Source organism: Filicampus tigris, chromosome 13, assembly GCF_054856515.1.
Source record: "Filicampus tigris isolate MCC_2025a chromosome 13, RoL_Ftig_1.0, whole genome shotgun sequence".
NCBI lineage: Eukaryota > Metazoa > Chordata > Actinopteri > Syngnathiformes > Syngnathidae > Filicampus > Filicampus tigris.
Window position 1 is genome coordinate 10,637,094 of NC_141229.1, and position 21,600 is coordinate 10,658,693.

The 21,600-nt window shown below is 40.6% G+C and overlaps 4 protein-coding genes across 5 annotated transcripts in view; 2 read left to right on the forward strand and 2 right to left on the reverse strand.

Annotated features, from left to right (window-relative positions):
• The first annotated feature begins 48 nt into the window (after positions 1-48).
• gskip (gsk3b interacting protein) lies at positions 49-3,287 on the forward strand. The gene is made up of 4 exons (XM_086048875.1): positions 49-333; positions 1,055-1,205; positions 1,680-1,925; positions 2,143-3,287. Exons 3-4 carry the CDS (start codon positions 1,683-1,685, stop codon positions 2,299-2,301), a joined length of 402 nt encoding a protein of 133 aa, XP_085905001.1. The 5' UTR covers positions 49-333; positions 1,055-1,205; positions 1,680-1,682; the 3' UTR covers positions 2,302-3,287.
• A 39-nt stretch (positions 3,288-3,326) lies between these two features.
• Positions 3,327-6,550, reverse strand: LOC147137555 (NPC intracellular cholesterol transporter 2-like). The gene is made up of 5 exons (XM_086048874.1): positions 6,397-6,550; positions 6,114-6,203; positions 5,144-5,251; positions 4,902-5,074; positions 3,327-3,778 (listed from the first exon to the last, which is right to left on the reverse strand). The coding sequence occupies exons 2-5, from the start codon at positions 6,190-6,192 to the stop codon at positions 3,695-3,697; spliced, it is 444 nt and encodes a 147-aa protein (XP_085905000.1). The 5' UTR covers positions 6,193-6,203; positions 6,397-6,550; the 3' UTR covers positions 3,327-3,694.
• Positions 6,551-6,792: 242 nt separating this feature from the next.
• isca2 (iron-sulfur cluster assembly 2) lies at positions 6,793-8,455 on the forward strand. Its single transcript, XM_086048873.1, has 4 exons — positions 6,793-6,923; positions 7,143-7,308; positions 7,476-7,591; positions 7,667-8,455. Exons 1-4 carry the CDS (start codon positions 6,883-6,885, stop codon positions 7,839-7,841), a joined length of 498 nt encoding a protein of 165 aa, XP_085904999.1. The 5' UTR covers positions 6,793-6,882; the 3' UTR covers positions 7,842-8,455.
• A 1,206-nt stretch (positions 8,456-9,661) lies between these two features.
• eml5 (EMAP like 5) overlaps positions 9,662-21,600 on the reverse strand; it is a 43,254-nt gene continuing 31,315 nt past the window's right edge. For both annotated transcript variants that reach the window (XM_086049352.1, XM_086049353.1), the window contains 24 exons: positions 21,254-21,395; positions 20,990-21,142; positions 20,770-20,901; positions 20,594-20,682; positions 19,941-20,117; positions 19,666-19,867; positions 19,469-19,595; positions 19,251-19,265; positions 18,710-18,718; positions 18,423-18,501; positions 18,027-18,156; positions 17,845-17,943; positions 17,573-17,593; positions 17,324-17,497; positions 17,006-17,214; positions 16,338-16,495; positions 16,114-16,228; positions 15,837-16,025; positions 14,815-14,987; positions 13,653-13,815; positions 13,468-13,571; positions 12,285-12,438; positions 11,423-11,523; positions 9,662-11,344 (listed from right to left, as the gene is read on the reverse strand). In XM_086049352.1, coding sequence (XP_085905478.1) covers positions 11,308-11,344; positions 11,423-11,523; positions 12,285-12,438; positions 13,468-13,571; positions 13,653-13,815; positions 14,815-14,987; positions 15,837-16,025; positions 16,114-16,228; positions 16,338-16,495; positions 17,006-17,214; positions 17,324-17,497; positions 17,573-17,593; positions 17,845-17,943; positions 18,027-18,156; positions 18,423-18,501; positions 18,710-18,718; positions 19,251-19,265; positions 19,469-19,595; positions 19,666-19,867; positions 19,941-20,117; positions 20,594-20,682; positions 20,770-20,901; positions 20,990-21,142; positions 21,254-21,395 — 2,952 coding nt within the window. In that variant the 3' untranslated portion in view covers positions 9,662-11,307. The remainder of the gene's footprint in view (positions 11,345-11,422; positions 11,524-12,284; positions 12,439-13,467; positions 13,572-13,652; positions 13,816-14,814; positions 14,988-15,836; positions 16,026-16,113; positions 16,229-16,337; positions 16,496-17,005; positions 17,215-17,323; positions 17,498-17,572; positions 17,594-17,844; positions 17,944-18,026; positions 18,157-18,422; positions 18,502-18,709; positions 18,719-19,250; positions 19,266-19,468; positions 19,596-19,665; positions 19,868-19,940; positions 20,118-20,593; positions 20,683-20,769; positions 20,902-20,989; positions 21,143-21,253; positions 21,396-21,600) is intronic.

Below are 21,600 nucleotides of genomic sequence, written 5' to 3' on the forward strand. Positions count from 1 at the left end.
GTTTTTTCACGCAGTAAAATTCCGCCTACCTCATTTTCCAACCAGTAGATTTCTTCCAGTTGAACCAGACTTTACATTATGGGTGGGACTAACTCAGTTGCGTCATAACATGGCGATGTCATGTACGGCACACTTACTTTATCCATTTTTTAATGTAATTAATTAGATAAAAACTCTTAAGAACTAAACAAAACGGTATTACTGCGTAACAGTGCGGTTTTGAGCTATCCACAAAGTAACGCCTCGGCGGGTTTCCATCAACAGTCAGCTCACCCACCCCCACGGAGTACTCACTCTGTGGGCTGGAAGCTTCCACGGGAGAGAATAACCTAGGTGAGGAAAAATGCACGCATGTTTTTGTTTGTTTATTTAATTACAAATACGTGTTCCGTGGCCATTCGATTGCAATGAAATGAAACAAATGTCATACCTTCATGTGCTGCACGATGTAACCGCACGAATTACATGTGGCCTACACTGCGTGGGTTTGTTTGTTGATTGCTCGAGACGTGACAAACGAGGCAAAAAGTGTCTTTAAATCTTATAAGTGGTTATCAATTTAACACTTGTTACTCTAACGTTTGTAGTTAAGTTTAGACGAACTACTACAGTACAGTATTTATAATGCGTATTGGACTCCCATGCTGCGTTCCAGTAACCTCGAAAATCGGAGCGCTCCGGTGGGAATGACGTCACACACTTGATTGAAAGCAGAATGCCTAAAAAACAGTATTAACGACAGAAAAAAATGAACATATGGAGAAAAAAAATGTATGATTCAGGTGGCATGGTTACCAAGTGTTTAGCACGTCCGCCTGACAGTTGTGTGGCTGGGTGTTCGAATCCAGGCGTTGCATGTTCTCCTCGTGCTTGCGTGGTTTCATGTTTTCCATGACCAGCTTTTTTGTTTAGTTCCAGCAGTGTCTCTCTCAACAAGGAATGTCCAAACTGTATGCAGTACAGCATGTTATACACAGTACTAAATTTCCAATGCATACTTGTTGTGATCATACAACACTAACCTAATCAACTATTCTCACATTTTCTATTGTAGCTTCTACACTCTGACCAAGTCAGACCAGCTCCAGCAATATCATCGTCAGAAATCTCTTCACAAATCCTCTCAAAAGAAGCTGTTCAGCATACCCCATCAGCTAAAACATAGACTACTTTGAGTCTGCCCTGCTCCCTACCAAATATATCAGGTGTGTACAATGACATGTTATGTTGTGGTCCTCTGTAACATTCATTGTGAATATGGGCACCTACAATTCAGCCTGTTCAAGATTAAAGGGGCTTTGTCATTTCAGCATGGCTGTCCCTAAAAATGTGACAGCCCACAAAACGATTTGTGTTTAGGCTAGCTGCTGGTATGTGGGGAATAGACACCAATGGGCCAAGACAAGAGTCAGCTTGTTTGACTGTTGTGCTGCTGGGCATTGGTTGGTTGTTTCCATAAAAACAAACAGAACAGAATGATTGTTATTCACAAACATATAACTCTACTCAAGTGTATAATTAACATGTATGACTAGAAGTACAGTAGCACTTTCTTTTAAATGCGATGACACCAGCTGTTTGAGAGGTCATAGTTCTTGTCTTGTGAAGTAGCATTTTTATGTTTTGATGACACTGCAGTGAGTCACAGGCTATCGTGTGTGTGTGTGTGCGCGTTTCAGGGAATGGAAGTAGACTGCCAGCCCGATGACCCCATGGTGTCTGAATTCGAAGACGAATGCGTAGAGCTGTGCGACATCAAGGACATGAGACTGGAGGCGGATGCCGTTGTCAACGATGTCCTTTTTGCAGTGGCCCAAATGCACGTGTCTAAAAACCTCAACAATTCATCAGATGTGGCTTATATCAATGTGGAGACTAGAGAGGGCAACCACTATTGTTTGGAGCTCACAGAAGCAGGACTGAGGGTGGGGTAACTTTTTTTTATTTAGCCTTCAGAGAACCATACTAAATTGTAGATAAAATGGAAGAATAGATGATGGAACGACTGTTTAATTGCTATATAGTGTCCCCAAAAATGTGACATCTTTTCGTTATTGAATGACAGCCAACTCTCACTCAAACTTTAACGAGATGAATGTGTCCCAAGCCTTTACACTTATTTTTTTCTCCCTCTCTAAATAGGTGGTGGGCTATTCTTTTAACGAAGTGGACGAGGACCTGAGCCCTCAGTATCATGAGACAGTTTACTCGCTTCTGGATACGCTGAGTCCAGGCTACAGGGAAGCTTTTGGGAACGCTTTGCTTCAGCGGCTCGAATGTCTCAAGCAAAATGGACAGTGACAGCAAAGCACGTTTCTAATGAGCCACCCCTAAAAAAGGAAATATGGAATGTCCACTTGCGGCTATCATAAGGGATAGCTTGCCCTATCAATTTTGCTTTGTTCCTTATCATCCATTGACTTTGTTAGTTCATTCCTGAGTGGCTGCTTGGGCTCAATTGCAACATTCTGCTGTTGACTTTACTGCAGAAAACGATTCCAACTTCACACAGTGCACAAGAATTCTCCCTCTTTTGCACTCATTGCAATGCAAATCTGACTGATGCTGTGACCTAGCGACTGATATCTGTTTAACTTCCCTAAAGTAGTTTAAGGGCCAAAGTGGAATCTCCTTCCTCATTCCACAAATATTCTGCCTTAATGACTGTTTGGTTAGAGTAAGTACAACATACCTCTTTATCTACCTTTATTTACCAAGATAAAAAAGCCATGCCAAATTGTCAGAGGTGGGCATTTTACTAAATTTTGTCATTTGTTTTTGGCCTGGGTACTCTTTCGTCATTTGTCATTTTTTTCAAGCCAAACCGAATTCTGAATGTCAGTCCGTCGGTCCTTCCCCATACCACAAAAAAAGACATCAGCAAAACGGGCGTCCGTCATGATGGAATGAGAGGCCCTCCGGTACTTGACCGGTTACTGGAGATTACTCTGACGGACGAAAATCCACTTCTGTCAGTGCTTACTCCGTCATTTTATTTTATTTTTTTTAAGTGTCCCGTCAATCGTCAGTAAAACAAGTGTCAGTCAGTCTGACGGGATGTCCACCTCAGCAAATTGTAACAAAGCTAGTCGTAGAGTTCTTCTGTGGACCTACAGTATAATACAGCACAATGCAGAGAATTGTGGTTTGGCTTATAGTGATCTTTTTTTCTAGTTTCTGTGAATTTTTTTTTGTTTCAGAATTCAAATGCCGATTCAGGATGTTTCATATTGTCCCCGTTTCTTGCTGCTGGCCTTTGAGCTGAACAATACAAGTTTCTCAAGTAACATGTTGTGGGGTTTTTTTTCCTGCATTGTCCAGTCAAATTCACACAACATTACCAGTTCTTTATTGTCATTACATTTACAGTTTCCAAGTTCTAAATAGCACAAAGACAGTAAGGAATTACAAAAGTCTGAACAGCTAGAAATGTTTGCTGTGTAAATTCATACTACAAGGCAGCCATTACGACAAGTAGCGACTGAATTAAGAGTTACCAATTCAAACATTTACTGTGTCGTCTGCAATGTGCCCTTAAACACTGGTGCGATGCGATCAAATTGTGGCAAAAAATATGCATTATAAAATCAGTTTGCAGAGTGAGTAAAAAGTATAATTTGTATGTAGAATAATTTACATGTAATTTTTACTGGTCAAGATTCCCTTTAAAAAGAAGCTGTGCGGTTCACTTGTTTCAAACAATCTGTACAGGGAACCTAATGCAGAACAGATCTTGATTGTGGTCGTCTCTCAGTTCCCACTCCACTACCAGCTTTATCTACAAATGGCACAACAAAAGAAAAGAAGAAGTGTAATTGGTGCCCTTTTGTCAAGTTAGTTTTCAAAAGTGAAAGGAAGTGAAAATGCTCAGAGACATTTGGCTCTCGCTTCTAAAACCAATAAGTACACAGTCAGAAAAAGGGTGCTAAATTTGTACCTCTAAGGCTCATCACTGGGGCAGTACCCTCAAGGGTACATCATTGTACATATTGGGAATTTGGGAAACTTATGCTTTGCTCCGTTCAAAGGCAAACTTAGGGTACTGTCTAGAACAGTGATGGACAACATTATCCAAACGATTCTCCCACCACAATTCATCAGTTGTAATTACATCATATCAACTAGTGGCACTTGTAACTGTTCATGTCCATAATGAAAGGGGAAAAAAAGCATGCAGAAAGGTGATTGGTCTACCATGTACAGTATAAACATCAAGATAGTTGTACCTAGTGGTTAAATTGTGAACCCTATATCACAAAATATTTGTACCACTAAGAACAAAAATGGAGGGTCCATTTCTGTCCAAAAGCCTTTTTTTTCTTCCTGAGAGTGTCGAAGAAGGTAGTTTAACTGTTGACTCTGACACTGGATTTTTTAATTGAATGAAAATGCAAGAGGCTGGAATTTCACATGCTTTTTACAAGGTCATTTTGTAATCGAGAAAAAGAAAAGTGTTCAAGAATAAAGTGGTCAAGATGCAAGGATGAATTGGAATGGCACTATGAAGATAGTTTTTAAATCAATAAATATCATTTTAATAATCATGATTTTAATCTCAAAATAATTGTGTGATTATTATTTTTTCATAATCGTCCAGCCCTAACCACTAGTGACAGATAAATGTTCAATAAACACAATGACAGATACGTAATTGTAAGAAAGCCCTTCTTTTCCTTTCGGACCAACTACTGGCAAAAAGGACTTACTTAAAGTCTTTTTTTTTTTTGCCTTCAAGAATACCCGATGCCTTGAAATAATGTTGTATCGGCATGATACTGAAATCGGTACTCGCTAATCCCTAAAAAGGTATGATCTTGAACATGTTTAGTTTCTCAGTGGACATGTGGCAGCAAAGAACTAGATAGAATAATATTTCAGACTGCTGCTGAATGTACGCTTACCGTAGGATACTGCGCCTTGACGGGCAGTTCGTTCAGATAGTGATAGTTCTGCTGCTTCTGGATGGGACACTGGATTCCAGACTTGCAGCCATCCTCGATGGGAATCGGGAAGGGGACGGGAACTCCGGCGATGACGCCGTGCACCACGGCTTTGCTCGTCTGGCTCTGCACAGCTATAGAAAACAAACAAAAATGAAGATAACACCGAGAGAAGACACTGCAAATCAATAAAAAGTACTCACCGCTGTTGAAAGTCACATTGACACTGTAGGACTGTCCTTTATGCAGCTGGCAAGGCAGAGAGGCACAAGGAGTAATGTCCACAATAATCACCTTGCCTGAAGAGGAACCTGAAGATAAGAGAGAAAACACAGTCAACTGATTTCACATCACTTGGGGGGGATGAAGAAGTTTAGTCATTTTCAAAAATTGGACACATAAGGCCCTCTCCGTTCTTTCATCCCACTTGCCGAGCATTTACATTAACAAGATATTCTAAATGTGTTGAAGTTTTTTTTGCAGGTTCAAAACTTAATTTTTTTCTTTTTTTATGTAAAACGTCTCAGTTTTAGAAAGATTTTATTTAACTCACATGATATATTAACTAAGATGGCAGTTACAAGCGGCCAAAATATACATATGAGCCCAGAAAAAGAAAAATGGTTGGCAGAGTTCTCACTCACTATAAAATCAGAATTCTGACTTTGTTCTCAAATTTTCACTTTATCAATACAACAAACAATATAATTAATATTTATGGGACATTCCAGTACTAAGAGAAACAATTCGTTTTTGTGTGTGGGTGTTTTTGTTTCATCCATTCAATTAGCCGTTTCCTCCCCAGCATTTTGGTTTATTGATAAACTCGGTTTGATGTTGTGGGTTCAAATCGACCCAAGAGTTCAAAAATCTTAAAAAAAAAAAAAACAAAAAAACACACACACACATTACAACTCACAGGATTTTTTCCGCCTAATATATATCTTATAATTAATTAACCACAATATCTTATACACACATTTCATTTCCTTAAATATTATACAACATTTCAACATTTTTTGACCCTCATTTGCTGGCATTTGCCAACAGTCACAGAAACAGTAGTTTAACATATGCATTAGCACTAAAAAAAAAAAAAAAAAAAAAAAAAAAAAAGAACCTAATCAAGGGGAATGAAATTAGACCGTTACTAGTTGAGCAGTAGTGATTTACCACAGTCGGAATATTTGACTGGTTCAGCCCAGGTGAGCCCCATTACGCATAGCAAAACGACGCCAGCTCTCAAATCCATCTTTCGACGACCTAGAAAACAAATATTCAAGACTTGGAACTTTAATGAATATAAGCACAACGCATTCAGTATGTAACCTGATTGATTGATTTTTCGTCAACCAATGAGGCAGTCCAGTCATACTTCAACCAAGCACGCAATCACGCACACAGCACTTTTCTGGCAATCCAGCACCTAATGTTAAAAAAATTAAATAATCAGTACCCCGTTTTTGTCTTCAAGTTTCCCCCGGCGGCTTCAAGAGTGGTGTATCGTAGCAAACAACCTACCAACGCGTTTTATTTCCTCATATCACGAGACTAAAAATAACGCCCAAAGTGAGATTATTTTACCCGGCATGTTGTCTGCCAGGATACGTTATTAGTGGAATGAGGTACTACTAATCGGACGTATAGAAACAACGCTATTTACATTCATTAATAATTTAAATTACATGAGAAATAAACATTTATTGATTAAATATTATTCATACAATGGAAAACCTTTTGGACCTTGTGCCTGACAGGTCAACTAAGGTATTAATTCTCTTTGCCATTACTATTGATTGGCAGGTTCATCAACCAATCATTCGGATGCATTTTAGTCAGCCGTTATGAATGACCAGGGTATTGGCTACTAGCGTCTTTCCGCTCACTCGGGCGGAACTTCCTTTTTATTTGTTATGGAAGTAGGACATTAGTAGGACAAACTATGATATCTGCGTCAAAGTCGAAAGTATTAAGCCTTGTCAGGTAAAATTGCCCATTTGTCTACCTCAATTACATCAAGACAGATGTTGGTTTATTTGTATTTTTTTACAACCTCCATTCATAATGAGAGATGTAGAATTGTATCTTTTGAACGTCAGGCTGACGTTCGCTATAACTCACCGGCTCGCGAGCTCATCGTGTTATTGACACATGGTACGTGATCGTATTCAACCTGACCTGGCTAACGGTGATGCTTTGCAGGGCTTCTGCGCTCCTCCGTAACATCGCGGCGAGACAACGCTTTCCTCGGCCCCTCCGTAGCCCTCAGTGCATTTCCACAGTGTGTCTTCGACCTTTCAGCGTCGCCACAAATCAACAGAGGTCCGAACTTGATGAAAAGGTTCACCTCACCGAGTCGTGTGTCAAGGTGAGCAGCGACTGTGCACCAACAACTGCATTAAAGCTCTTGGAACAGATTTCATTTGGCAGAGGGAGTTTCACAGTTGTTCGTGTGTAGAAAGAGCCAATTAAAAGAGGAGAAACTGAAGATTCCTTTATATGTCCACTTTAATTCTAATGGCCATTTTAATTCAGAGGCTTGGTGAGATCATGGCGAAAGGAGAGTACCTGAGAATAAGCGTGGAAGGGGGAGGCTGCTCCGGCTTCCAGTACAAGTTTTCGGTTGATGCTGACAGGAGTGAAGATGACAGGTACAGCATGCCCTTTCTTTTCATATCGTTGAATTCTCTCTCTCTCACTCTGTCCACATATCTCTGTCCTTTCAGAGTGTTCGAGCAGGACGGAGTGGGCATTGTTGTGGACCAGGATAGCTTGGAGTTTGTAAAAGGAGCCACAGTGGATTTCAGCCAAGAACTCATCCGCGCTACCTTCCAGGTGCTCAAGAATCCCCGAGCTGATCACGGCTGCTCCTGTGGCAGCTCCTTCTCAGTCAAACTTTAAATGACATGGAACTGGTGGTCTGTAGCACACGTGTAGTGCTGCCGGCAAAGTATATTTCACAGGTCAGCCAGTGTAAAAAGACAGAAGAGGTATGGAGCACTATACTAACAGGTTTTTGTTTTGCATAATCTCATATAGACTTCTCTTAAATTTCACTGATTGGTGGCAAACATCACTATAGTCAACTGTAGTTTGTAACAGATTTACATGAAAGCAAAATAGCAGTTGTTTTGACTTTTTGCTTCATGCATGTAAAATATGTAAATAGCCCAAAAGAATTTATTTATGTGATTGCTGTTCAAATATGAAATTATGAATTTTAGTATATCAACCAGTTTTCTGAAATAGCACATCGCAAGGGAACATATTTGTTGTGACGTGGATGAGAATTTTTGGCCCAAAGGAAGTAGGAATACTGCACTGTAATTTCTACAACACTGCATGTGCAGTTTTCCCTAAGCAGATTTTACTAAGTTCTTATCTGTACAGTACTTTTTTTTGGTCTATTTTCTTTGTGCTATGCAGTGCCGTCTTTTCCCCTTTTCCTTTTCTGTGTCGCTATGAGATGGTCTGCAACCAAATTCCAGTACAAACAATAAACGCGTAAATGTAAATCTTGTCCAGTCTCTTGCAATCAATGTTCCACACGCACCAAAGTGTAGCGAATATGGTTCAATTATGTATTTAATTAATTAACGGCCATTTCAATTTAATGCCTGCATTAAACCCCAAGCATGTCTAGGGGCACCACGTCTGTTTTTGGAATAATTTTAAAAGGCGAAACTACATAAGTCACCCCTAAAGTCATGGGTAACATTTCGGGGAGAATTGGTACAACTTTCCACTCTTTGAACAAAAAATTTGGAAAAGTAGTTGAAGATAACCTGGTGCTCCCACCTTTGAGAAATTATGTTAAGATTATACTTTGCGTGCAATAACTCCTTGAAATCTAAATTCAATCAATCCAACCACAACTGATTGTGAAAGAAAATAACATTGTAAATCAAAGCTGTTCAGCTCTTCTACATGCAAACTAATAGAAAATGCAAGCTGAAAATGTGTACATATATGAAGCACATTCAAATATTTCATAGGGTTCTACTTAAAATTACAGAGGCAGGAAGTTTCATTACTTAATTGTTGAGTTGGAAAAGAACACGCAGAAGATATTTGCAGTTCTCGTAGTCTTTTTATTGTAGAAGTCTTCTTTCGGGTGCTTTCTGTGGTGTCCCTGTAATGTTCACATTGCGCAATGGGGGTTGTCATCCTGCCCACCTTCCCGGTAGTCTTGGAAAACCAAAAATTGAGTCTTCTCCGTCGAATGGAATGGCAAATCTGTATGTAAGTTTAGTTATATATTTTTGGAAATTTGTAAATAATTTTCGTAATTTAATTTAGCATATTTACAATAATTGTTATCAAAACTTTAGCCGCGGTTTACCTCAGAAGATCCCTCCATGCAGCTATTGTACTGACAGGACTAACCAATTTGACTGCCTTATCAACACAATGACTTGGAATTCTGATGTTCAATGACACAGATACTGTATTTGGTTTTGAGAGATGAACTACGACTTTTGGGAAAGAAACTGGATTTTACAGGGGGTCCATGATGTTTTGCTATTTGTACAAATTATTTGAGAAACGTACTTACTGTTTAGCACATTTCAAGGATGATTCGAGAAATGTACCAAAGCGACTGAGAAAAACTAATAGTGGTAATTTGGACAATTCATATATTATTCCATCATTTTCCCCACGATCGATCAGGAAATCATGTTAAAAAAAAGTCCCAAAATGTTTAATGACTGAGACAAAAGAGCAGTCAGGAAATCTTTTTATTAATAATTGAGCACCAATAGTTTGATCACATTGGTTAAATAAAGTTTTCTATTTGCACACACCGTAACATCATACACTCACAGGTTAGAACCCCTGTTTATTTATTTTTTTATCATTATTAAAGCGGACTTTAAGAAACATCTCACAAAAATATACAAAAAGAATATCTACAAATGGTATTTACACTGGTGTAAATCAAAATATGTCGTTTTTTTAATATACTGTATGCATATATTTATAGTCTTAAAAGAAACAATATTTTGCACTTTTTTCCTTTTAAATAAAACATTCCATTTAAGTAATATGTCCAATTACACAAAACACTAATTTACACCCATCATATTGATGGAAATATGACAATAATACATTGTAGCAGCGCACTGTAAAGTGGTGAAATATTTAAGGGTGCATTGGAACATCAAGTTACAGCTATTTTCTTTTCTGGGGGGTGTTCTAGACAGATCGTCTTCCATGCACACCCACAAACAAACACGAACACATCTGCACTCATTAACGAGTCATGAGTGGGATTGATCAGTCAACAACAACCACCAGCACCACAACACAAGCACAGAAATGAACCATCAGGGTGACACAGTGACTGGGTCGGGTGTACAGTGTACAGTCTGCTTTGGCATGCTGACATCCAGAACATAACAGTGGATGTTACATTCAGGAAGAAGGCCACACAATTTGGAATTACCAGCAAAAAGAAACAACCAACAAATGACCACATTATCCAAAATGAAAATACAAAAAAAAAAAAAAAAGGGGGGAGGAAAAAAAATCACAACACTCGAGTTAAGGCTAATTGAGTTTGCTACAAGTATATTTTTAATGGCATTGTCAGTAAACAATAGGCCTTCAATTGTGGGACAGAAATACTCATCCCACAAAAGTAATGCATCCTTTAAATCAGCGGTCCCCAACATATTTTGCGCCACAGACAAGTTGTGCGTGAAGCAATATTTTGACAGATCAGAATTGAAACAAAAACTAATTCAAAGTATAACTTGTCACTATGCTCAACATAGTTGTTGCAATTAGTGGGAGCCCTGCACTTGTTTGCACTTGTAAAAACCTGACACCTGAAAGGGGTGTGTAGACTTCTGAAATGCAGCCGTATTTTGGAAATTGCAGGCTCCTCTTCTTCAGTCTTATCGTTTGGCCTTTGCCCCTATCTGTAAGCTCTCCAAAGCCCTCCCCCCCCTTTTTTTTTTTACTAATTTGCTCTCTTGTGGGCTTACTTTTTTTACATGACCGTGATGGGTGGTTTGACATCAACTTTTTTGTTTTTCAAATGTCCCAGTGACCCGTACCAGTCCACGGTGCGGCCTAGTAGTTGGGGACCACTGCCTTAGTTGATATGCACATAAAAAAATGAACATTTTATTTTTTTTCATAAATGATGTGAGGAGGTCTGAATGCACGCCAACTTTGTTCACAATTCACACCATGATGTGCGCGTGTGCGTGCACCGAGTATTGAGGCAGTAAGTTAGCGCCACACTTATTCCTCACGTTGAGCCTGCCAGGCCTCCTCCTGCTCTTTTAAATGCAATCCTTTACGCTTGACTGGAGAGACATGTCGGGAGGCGACAGGCGAAGCGGTCAGGATGTCACCTTCAGTGAGGGGCGTGGACACACCTCCACACAAAGAGGCTACAAAAGTACACACGAGACCATGTTGACATTTCATCGATAAAGGGGATATATGAGAGTTATGATTTGAAGTCATACCTCCTGTCATCTCCACCAGCGCTCACCACGAAGCGGTCCCCGTTTGTGATGCGAATATTTGTCAAGTGAGCCGAATGGCCTAAAAAGCGTTTATGTTTTGCCTGAAATGAAAAATAATGAAAATCTCTATGTAATCACATGATCAAATGACATGTGAAAATGCAATATAGCCAAGGAATCTCAATGTCTGGTCCTTTCCTGGTCATAACGGAGCAGTTATCGCTATCAAAATACAATATCCATAGACATATTTTACATGTCTTCCTGTATATCCATCTCTAAATGACGACATCAGATGATGGGAAATTACAATACTGATGTCAGTATAACTCAGGGGTGGGTCAAGTATGTACAAGGGCCACATACCATACGCTCCTTTCTTTAATCCCATCCACCAAGATATTTAGTACATTAAAATGTAGTGTTTTGGTTTTTTTCACCTAAACCTGGCTGGTTAAATATTATTACCTTTTTAAAATAATTGCTTAGTTGATTTATTGCAAATGATCAATTTATAATAAAAATTGTCAAATGAACCACTTTACATACAGGTTTAATTTGAACATTTTATTTGACAAAATACCGGTAAATTATAGCTAAACAAAATTAAAATTAATTACAGTATTTCAATTGCTGAATTAATTTAATTTATTATGTTAATTTAAAAAAACAAGCCAAAAATATAAACATTTGTATAAGTTATTATATTAAATTAAGAAATTTTGCATACACATTACTGGTATCATCTACAAATGACCATCTTGCTCGCTTTGAACATCATTATGTGTGCTCTGCCACTATGGTGTGCTATAGTTTAAATTTTTAGAGTGAACATAAGAGGCAGTGATCCAGTGGTACTTACAAACTTGTCTGGACATGGAAAGTCAAAGAGCTTGACCATTCCAAAGTCATCGCCTGTGACTACATTAAGGCCTGAGTGCGACACGCAGGCGCAGGTGACGTCTGCTTTGTCTGTGTTCCGTGACCAGATGCCGACCACCTCGTCCCCGAGAACGCTGGCCACAGTGATGGAGGAAGAGAGACCACTCAGAAATATCCATGCAGACAGAGTTCCATACAGATTGACCACATACATTAGTCCCCCACTATTCACAGGGGATATGGACCAAGTCCTGCCGTAAATAGATATTTAAAAAATTACAAGCGATTGATGCCCCTCCAAAAAACCTTTCTAACTGTCTATGTAGTGGTTCTCACACTTTTTGCAAAAAAACAACAAGAGAGGCTAACCAAGTATCCCAATCATTAGCAACATTAGAAGACTATAGAGAATGCCTGAGCATTCATAAAATATCAGAATGAGGTTTTACTCCGATCAAGTAAATTGAATATTATTGTAAGTCAATGAAACATTACGCATAGTTTGAACATTACCACTGCCGTTAAATAAAATAGTACTTAATGATTCAATTAAAATAACATCAATTAAAAAACTGTTTAAAAAAAATCTAAGTTAAATACTTAAAAACAAACAGTTCTTAAAGATTGAAAGCAGCGGGGGATCGATTCTGCAAAGTTGTTTTGAGTAACACTATTGACTTAATATTTTACTTTAATGTATTCCCACTTGAAACATGAAGCATAAAGTTTACATTTATGGCGATCGTAGTAATTCAGCCACGGCTCAAATCGATTCATTCTTTACGCACGGTTGTGACGTGACGTCATCGTTAGCGATATCTCCATGAAATCAGATGTTAAAGCGTCGCCTCGTGATTTTCCCCAAATACTGTATTTATTTCTACCTCCTATCTAATCACTTGACTGTGTAAATGCCGAGACACGCTGGACCACATTTACTTCCGCAAACACAACGGCGGGACTCGGGAGTGACGTCGTCTCTTCTTCTGCACATGTGCGTTACTTAGGCGACGCATGTGTTCATACAGCAGACAAGACATATAAACGCTTACGCAAAAAAAAAAAAAAAAAAAATCAGATCTATAAAAAAAAAAAAAATCCGAAATGAGCATCAAGACCTGCGGTGTGAACCTAGCCTATATTGTTAGTGCTTCTTATCTGACCTGGTCCAGGTGGCCCAGGTAATCCTGTCAATGTGAGACTGCTCCACGACCTGCTTCCCCGACGGCACCTCATACACCAGCCGCTTGTAAGCACCAGTGGACACCTGATTCAAAACGGCAAATGAAGATTAGATGGGAACAGGCCCGGACGGATACCTCGCCCCGTACTGCTGAGGGCGCCGCACCTGGATGTACATGCTGTCCGCAGAGAAGTCCATCTGCATGACAAAGCTGGGGATGTCCCGGCAACAGTTGATGCGGTTCAACTGCGGCCCCAGCGACAGGTCGTAGAAGTCGACGGCGCTTTCGCAAGAGCCGACGGCCAGGTAGCGTGAATTTGGACTGAATCTGCAAGGGAGACACACATACTGCCAATCGGGCCTATTTTTAATTCAAGTTAATAAAGGTCCGATTATTAAATGTCTTTGAAACATTATCAAAGTGTTTTTTTTTCCTCGCCTACCTGAGATTGTGACATGAAACGATAAAACAATCACGACACAAAGAGAAAGTAGACGTCAGACCAGGGCTGGGCGATTAATCAATTTGATCAATTAAGTTAATTTTTTTTAGCACATGTAGCATCTTGACATGTTTGAGCTGCAACAATATATACCGGTAATAAGTTAAATCTGTGTGCGTGTGTGCGTGTGTGTGCGTGTGTGTGTCAATACTCACAACCTTAACTCATTCACTCATTCATATTCAGTTCATCTCAGTCAGTGTCTCCAAACATTTTACAACAAGTACAACCAAAAGAGTTGATTCTCCCAAAATTTTGACCAACATTAAAATACAGAAATGTACTTCGCCTAGGCATTCATCAATAAGGGATTGTATTACCAAAAGCTGTATTTAATATTGTAAACCACTGGAACTGATGATTAAATTAAAATGCATTGTACGTAAAACTTACATTAAATTGTACTTAAAGAAATATTTGAAAACAGCTCTAAAAGATTAATTATAAATGTATTGAACTAATGTTAAATACTACTACATTCATTTTACAAAATTACTCGACTGGATTAAAAATCTTAAAACACTGGTAACACAATGCATTTTCAACATTTAATTCAGTGATTCTTTCATGTACCACTATAATTTTATGGCATTTCGACACGTCAACTAAAATTAAAACACTTTATATGAACAAATTATGACTAAGTTAGATTTGAGTGAAAAGACTACAACTACATCCAACTTTGCTTTCAAAATGAACACTTAAATGGTAAATGAGTTTGATTGTGCAACATGGTCGCCGGCCGGTGCTTATTGAATGCACACTCTTGGAAAGACGCTAATTTCAAGACAAAGCTCTTGGCCGACTTTCTCTGCCGTTCTCACCTAATATCCTGGATAGAGGAGCGGCGGTCCCTTTTCTTGCCCCAGATTTTGAGGGACGCAACCAGCAGGATGATGAACTCGCCGTTCTTCATGCCAATGGCCACCATATCTCCCTCAGGACTGTAGCTGATGGTGCATGCCGGGTGGCCTAAGTTCACCTTATTCAGCATCTTCTGTTGACCCACAAGTAAAAGTACAGTGACAATCAATCATTATTGGTTTGACAAAGAGCGCCCTGCAGGCAAAGACCACCACCAAGGCTTAACTTTTGTCAGTTTTTGAAATGACAGTATGAGCAGTTAAACGTAGGAACTTTATACCTAAAATGAGGTTGAATTTAATCTTTTTTTTGTTGTTTACTCTTATTCAAATCTTGTTTGTTTGAGTGCAATACAACAATGGCATGGGCAAAGAAAGGGAATCTGGAGCGGCATTTTAAAACGGTACACGTGAGCTGCGATAGGAATGTTCCTGCCAAAATGGCTTTACAGTGAGTCCCTGCCTCTGCCTCCCAGTGTCAGGTCTCCCATTAAGGTAGGCAGCGAGTTCCTTTTTTAGTTACAGGTCCTGTATCTGGCTTAGTTTTCGGGTTTGTTCAAGCTAGGGTCCATTACATTTGTTGCTCATTTGTATGCAAATGCTTATACGCATGGGTTTGCGTGTGTATGCATGGCCGTACATACACACGTGTGTGAAAATCAACATTTGAGCTGTGCACAACCCTTCGCCGCTCAGTGGGAAATGGTCTTAGGGGATCTTTTAAGCAGTGTTTTGTCTGGTCCCCCACCTAGGACCTGTTTGCCATGGGTGACCCTGCCAGGGGCATAAATCCCCAGACAATTTAGCTACTAGGATTATTGGGACACACAAACCCCTGCACCATGAAAAGTTGACAGCTCAAGTAGGGGGGAGTGTTCAAATCTTCCATTAAAACATGTCCTGGGCAGTTTTTATTCCAGTTTGGCACTGGTTATTTTTATTTTAATTCATCCCTATGATAGCCAATGTATGACAGAACTGACCTTCTCCGGAATGTCCCAAAGTCGTACGGTCCCATCCTCTGCAGCAGACAAAAACACATCTCTGGTTGGATGTGTCCCCAATCCCCAAATTGGCCCGTCCATGTGACCGTTCACCAAGATGTTGCATGCTGCATTTTTCTCCCCAACCTCAATGATCTCTGCATTCCGGGTTCCAACTAGGATTTTACCCTGATACAACAAACAGCAAAAACAATACCCAATGGAGATGGGATCTTTGCTGAATGACATTATCAAGCATTATGTTTTTCATAGCTACCTTTCCTCTGCATACAGAACGCACACAATCAATGACCTGTCCGGTTTCTAATCGAAAGGCTCGACAGCGTTTCAATTCCTGATCCCACAGTTTGAGAGCTCCGCCTTCCTTTGACCTGTGGAGGTAAATAGAAAATGTTTCCATGAAATTCACCCACAGCATTATCCTAATGTGATGTACTCAGGGAGTACCCAAAAATTGTGGAACGAGGACGTGTAACTTACGGCCTTTCCTTGCCTCCAGTGACAATAAGACCATCTCTCAACGTTGTGTACATGGTGAACACGGGGCCCGTGTGAGCTTTGGCCACTATCCTTATAAGAATGTGATCTTTCCACACACATACATCCCCACTTATGGTACCTGTAAATGTCAAGTTATTCTGAAAAGAAAACAAATCTGCACTAATCTAGTGGTCTAAGTGAGCAGAGCAAGCAATGCACAAACTGTTCAGCAGCATTTCATCCAAGAAAAATGATGGAGCAAAAGCAGCATTTTAAAGAAGAAATCAAGATTATGTTCCCAGCGGGCCCACTAGTTGTAATGCGGCATTCTGATTAATATTGTGTTAGTGGAATATGATTTAAGCAGCAAAATCCACCCATTTTTAGCCATCTCAGAAGCTGAGCTGTGATTGGTCGTTACCTGAGCCCTGAGCAGTTGTGATGTCATTTTCAATCGACGGAAGTAACAAAATGGCCGCCCCCAGAGATGGTTAAAAACGGGTGGAATATTTATCAGAATGCCTTGTTTCAACTAGTGGGCTTGCATAGAACATATTCTTGAAAAAAGTATGATTGGGTTGACTTCCCTTTTAAAACAAAACCAAAAAATTCTTAGATCAACAGCAAGTGAACTTCATGCTGAATGACAATGATCTGAAGCCACTTACCGCTCCAAAAGCGACAGACAGCATGGTCTGCATGCGGGCGTCCTCTATGGAGCTCAGCACTCCTTTCTTGCTGAGCAAAGCTCGCCCTGCTAGTGTCCAGAAGCGGACATGCTTGATCCCCACAGAGACAAAAAGAGTGTCCGAGTCTGGACGGAACTCGGCCACAAAGATCCTCTGCGTGTGACCAATCCGACTGGCCACTTTGGCACCTGAGAAACAAAGCCCAAGGCCATATAAAAGGCGAACGGAGGTCAGTCGGGGTGAGAGAGTTTTTTTTTTTTTTTTTTAAAAGATGTCCCGTGTGAGATGAGCTTGTACCTTCCTGCCACTTCCAGATGGTGAGGGTGTGTTCCGAGTCCAGGCCCACAGACAGCAGGAGCTTCCCTGTGGCGCTGAAGCTGACAGAGCAGACACCACCAGAGTGGAAACAGCGCAGCACCGATAACGTCTGCTTGGTCATAGCGTCCCACACGTGAATAGATGGAGATGTGGCTGAGGGAGCGAGAGAGTAATGAGAATGTGAATTTATTTCCTTCAAACCTTGAGGCACTTTTTACACTCATTTACCTGACATGTCACCAGTGTCACCTGAAAAGACAGAGGACAAGGATAATTTTTTTTTTTTTTTTTACAGATTAAGTAATCATTTCAGTTTGTTTCAAAAGACAGCCATTTGCATTCATATATCTATTTATTTATTTATTATGTGGTGATTTTTGCAGGAAGATTGTATCAAGTAAGCTTCACAAGGAGGGGGAGGAGCTACTTGATACAATAGGGAAAAGGGAAAGATGAGCAAGCAGCTGCTGACGCAAGAGGGCGTCGTCTCACAAACATACCTACTTGGCCAGTTGCCACCACATTGGGGAATTTTGGATGTTGATTGATTGTCAGGCACAGAATGTCATCACTGTGTTCAACATAGAAACTTTGGCAGGCTGCAAGAGAATATATGCACATAAGAAGTTATTACTTCTGTCTACAGTGTCATATAAAATGATATGCCTGTGTAAAAACCTACAGGTGGTCAAGTTGAGCACGATGCCAACTGAGGCTGTATGGTAAATGATGTCCGCCCCCTCATTCAGGTAATGCACGTTATTGCGGCAGTCATTGCCACGGTAACCAAACACCAGCTCCAACACCAGGTCCTACGGATTAAGTCAGCGCAGGCAGTCCGAAAGTCAGAAAAGTGGTTGTCATGACAACAAAGACGTCCACAGCCAGCTCATAGCTGAAATCATCATTCGATTAAGAGCAGCGGCAGAGAGGCTGTTTGAGCAGTACACAAATTCAATCATGCCAGATAAGAGCATTTTTAATTCGCTGTTCTGAAACACACCACAAAACATTTTTTATACAGTTTTCAGTGTTTGTAATGATCTGTTTACAATGACCAAAATGAAGGTACGCTTACATCAATGGGTCTCTTTTTTTTGCCGACATTGTTGGTCCGCAGCTTCTCGGGCTGTGGCAGGGCTCTGCTAACAGGAGGTCTGAAACACAGTGCTGTGTTACAAATGCTCCTTACACTCAGTTGTGTAATTGTAACCACTGATACAAAACAGTGCACAAAATAACCAGTAAGAAATAACTGAATGAATATGAAATGATAACAGCCATGTCTTTGCTGAACAGCTCCATGTTTAATTCCTATATAGACAATTGAGCTGTGCACAGGTGTAAAAATAACAAATACCTTACCTTGAACCTCTGGATGGTAGCAATAGCAAAGAAGAAAAAAAACAAGAATTACTCAACATGTTTGATAAATTACTCACTGATGCTGCTCTCTGGATATGCACTTCAACAACACCTCAGCCACTGAGGACATAAAAGAGAGAAGTCAGCGCCATGCTGTAACCATGACAACCAAAGTCCATTTCAAGGACATCTGCTGCCTTGTGGAATCTCCTTTATGCATACATAGTTGGTAGAACATTTCAGCTGTTCCACAAAAGCTTCAATTAATTTCTATTCCAATAAATTGAATATAACATCACATCATTTCTGTTATTTTGGGGGGAACGCCCACATCATAGGAAAGAATTTGAATTAAAGACAACAAACTGAAAATTCGCATCCATACATAAGGCAGCACAAGCTGGACTGTAGGGCGATTTTTGAGAAAATGGAAGAATTTTAAGTGCGCCTTATGCTCCAAAAAAATACGGTATGCGTCATCAACACTACTGAGGCTTCATCTTGGATGCATATTCCCCAAACATGAAACATAAGATCTTACCTGACCACACCTTGTCTTCAGATGGTAATAAAGAAGGAAGCAGGACAATGACAGAATGCAGCCATTACAAGAAAGAAGAGCAGATGAGGTGCAAGTTATTTTAAAAGGCTAAGTATAGAGCTGAAGTTATAGATAAGAAAAAGACGTCGTGTATGTTGATGCAAGTAATAGTTTCATTTTCACAATGAAAACCTTTCCACAGCTTCACATAAGAATACCTCTCATCTACAGAAGGCTCCTTCAGTTGCAAGTGGGGTTTTACACCAGTCATGGGGCGCATGTTGGTGGATAAGGCTTTGATGGTATAGTTGATCTCATTCTCCTTTGTCACATCACTGTCATAACCTGATGAAAAACGACATTGCTATAGATATACTAGTAACAGCGACATTTCCCAAAGCAGCTGCTCTCACACCTCCATCATCCTCGCTCTCAATGTCTGACTCCTCGCTGTCGCACTGTCTGAGCTCCCTGTGGGTCTCAAGCTCATGGGCCCAGATCATGAGGCACGTGTCCCCCCCGCCAGCCGTCACCAGTAGGCTGTCTTCATGGGTCCACCGCACATTTGTGACATGCGTGCTGTGAGCCACATAGCGTTTGAACTTTGCATACTTGCCCTAGGTGTGAAACAGCTTTCATCAACTTGCTACAGTGGCAAACGTATTCTGTGTGTCGAGCATTGTGTCTTACCCTGGTAGGGTATCTGAAGAGCTTGATGTATCCTAAATCATCTCCTGTGGCGAGCACCTTCTTGTCATGACTAAGGCAAGCAGAGGTCACCTCTGTGACCTCACTGATCACAGGCCAGATGCCTTCGACGGTCGTGCCGAGGACACATGTCCACGAACTCCAGTCAACCTTCTCCACCTAAGACATGCATATACATTACATTATGTTCTGCTTCATTTTGTTCTTTAAGACTAAGTTCATCCATCCATCCATTTTATCTAAAGCTTATCCTCACTCGAGTCAAGGGTGTGTTGAAGCCTATCCCAGCTGACATTGGGCAAGTGGGCAAGAGGGCAGAGCACTCCAGGACTTCCTCCAAATTCCAAAACGGTTGTGTTAATTGAATGCTAAATTGGTCATCGGTGTGCATGTAAATGTGAATGTTTGTCTACACTCAGGTCATGTGCCCTGCAATTGGCTGATGACCAGTCCAATGTGTATCCTGACTCTCGCCCCAAAGTCAAGTGGGATGGACTCCAACTCACTTATGACTTATAAGGATGAATGCTATAGAAAACAGATGGATGAAATATTTATACATTTTTTTACACTTTTTCCACCTTCCTGAACTTACTCTCTCTCTTGCTACTGTGGTATTTTTTCTCCAAGCTTACCTCTGTGGCAGGGATGGTCTGTCTCTTGCCACGAGGCGCCTCAAAGAAAAACTGCTCTTTGGCACTGGTATTGACTTGGAGTAGTTTCCCTGTAAATTAAAGCGCCCACAAGACCATGTTTGATGGTCATTGAGCATTACTGCACAAGGACCATCTACACTATAAAGGATGTTTACCTCTCCTGTCCCAATCCAAGTGGGTGATAGAGTTGAGGCATCCTTTGCACACTCCAACCCGCTTGCTGCTCATTACATTGTAAATATCCACAAATGTGTCTCCTGATGCCACTGCAAGGTACTTGCCAGAACCTGAACATCGTGAAGCAATCACATCACTAATTGGTTTATAGTCCTGTTTTCATAACCTGGACTTGTCAATAACAAAGGAGCCACAAACCTGCAGAGAATTTGATGTCTGTTATGATGTCCTTGCGGTGGTGGAAGGAGACAAGGTCCTCCAAGGTGTCTGCATTCACAATGAGAAAGCTGCCATCGTTTAGACCAACTGCCAGAGCTTTGCCATCAGGGGAGAAGCAGCAGCAGCGGCCACCTGTGAAGGGTGTTTGTTAATGGCCTGGGACCGATGCACATGCACGCAGTCAGGATAAACGCATGGGACACAGGAGAGGAAATACTTTACTGTCATCAGCTTGTGACTCACCTTTCCTGAGCTTGCGCACTGCCAACATGCAGTGACTGGGGGAGAGGTCCCATATGCGCAGGGTTCTGTCATCACTGACAGTGGCACACAGAGGGAGATGGGGATGGGTGGCAAGGCCCCAGACTTCACCTTCCATGTGACCCTGCATGACGAAACGTAGCACTTCGGGCTTTAAAGAAAGCTGTGCCGCTGACTGTACATTGTGTACAATTCGTGACAACGATCTCAAAGTTTGCAGTGCAGCAGCTGGTAAAGGAAAACCTTTACTTCACTCTTCCCTCATCGATTGGTCCCATCAGTCAGAACACAGTTGTAATTGTAAAGCATTCAAAAACGGCAATCAATAC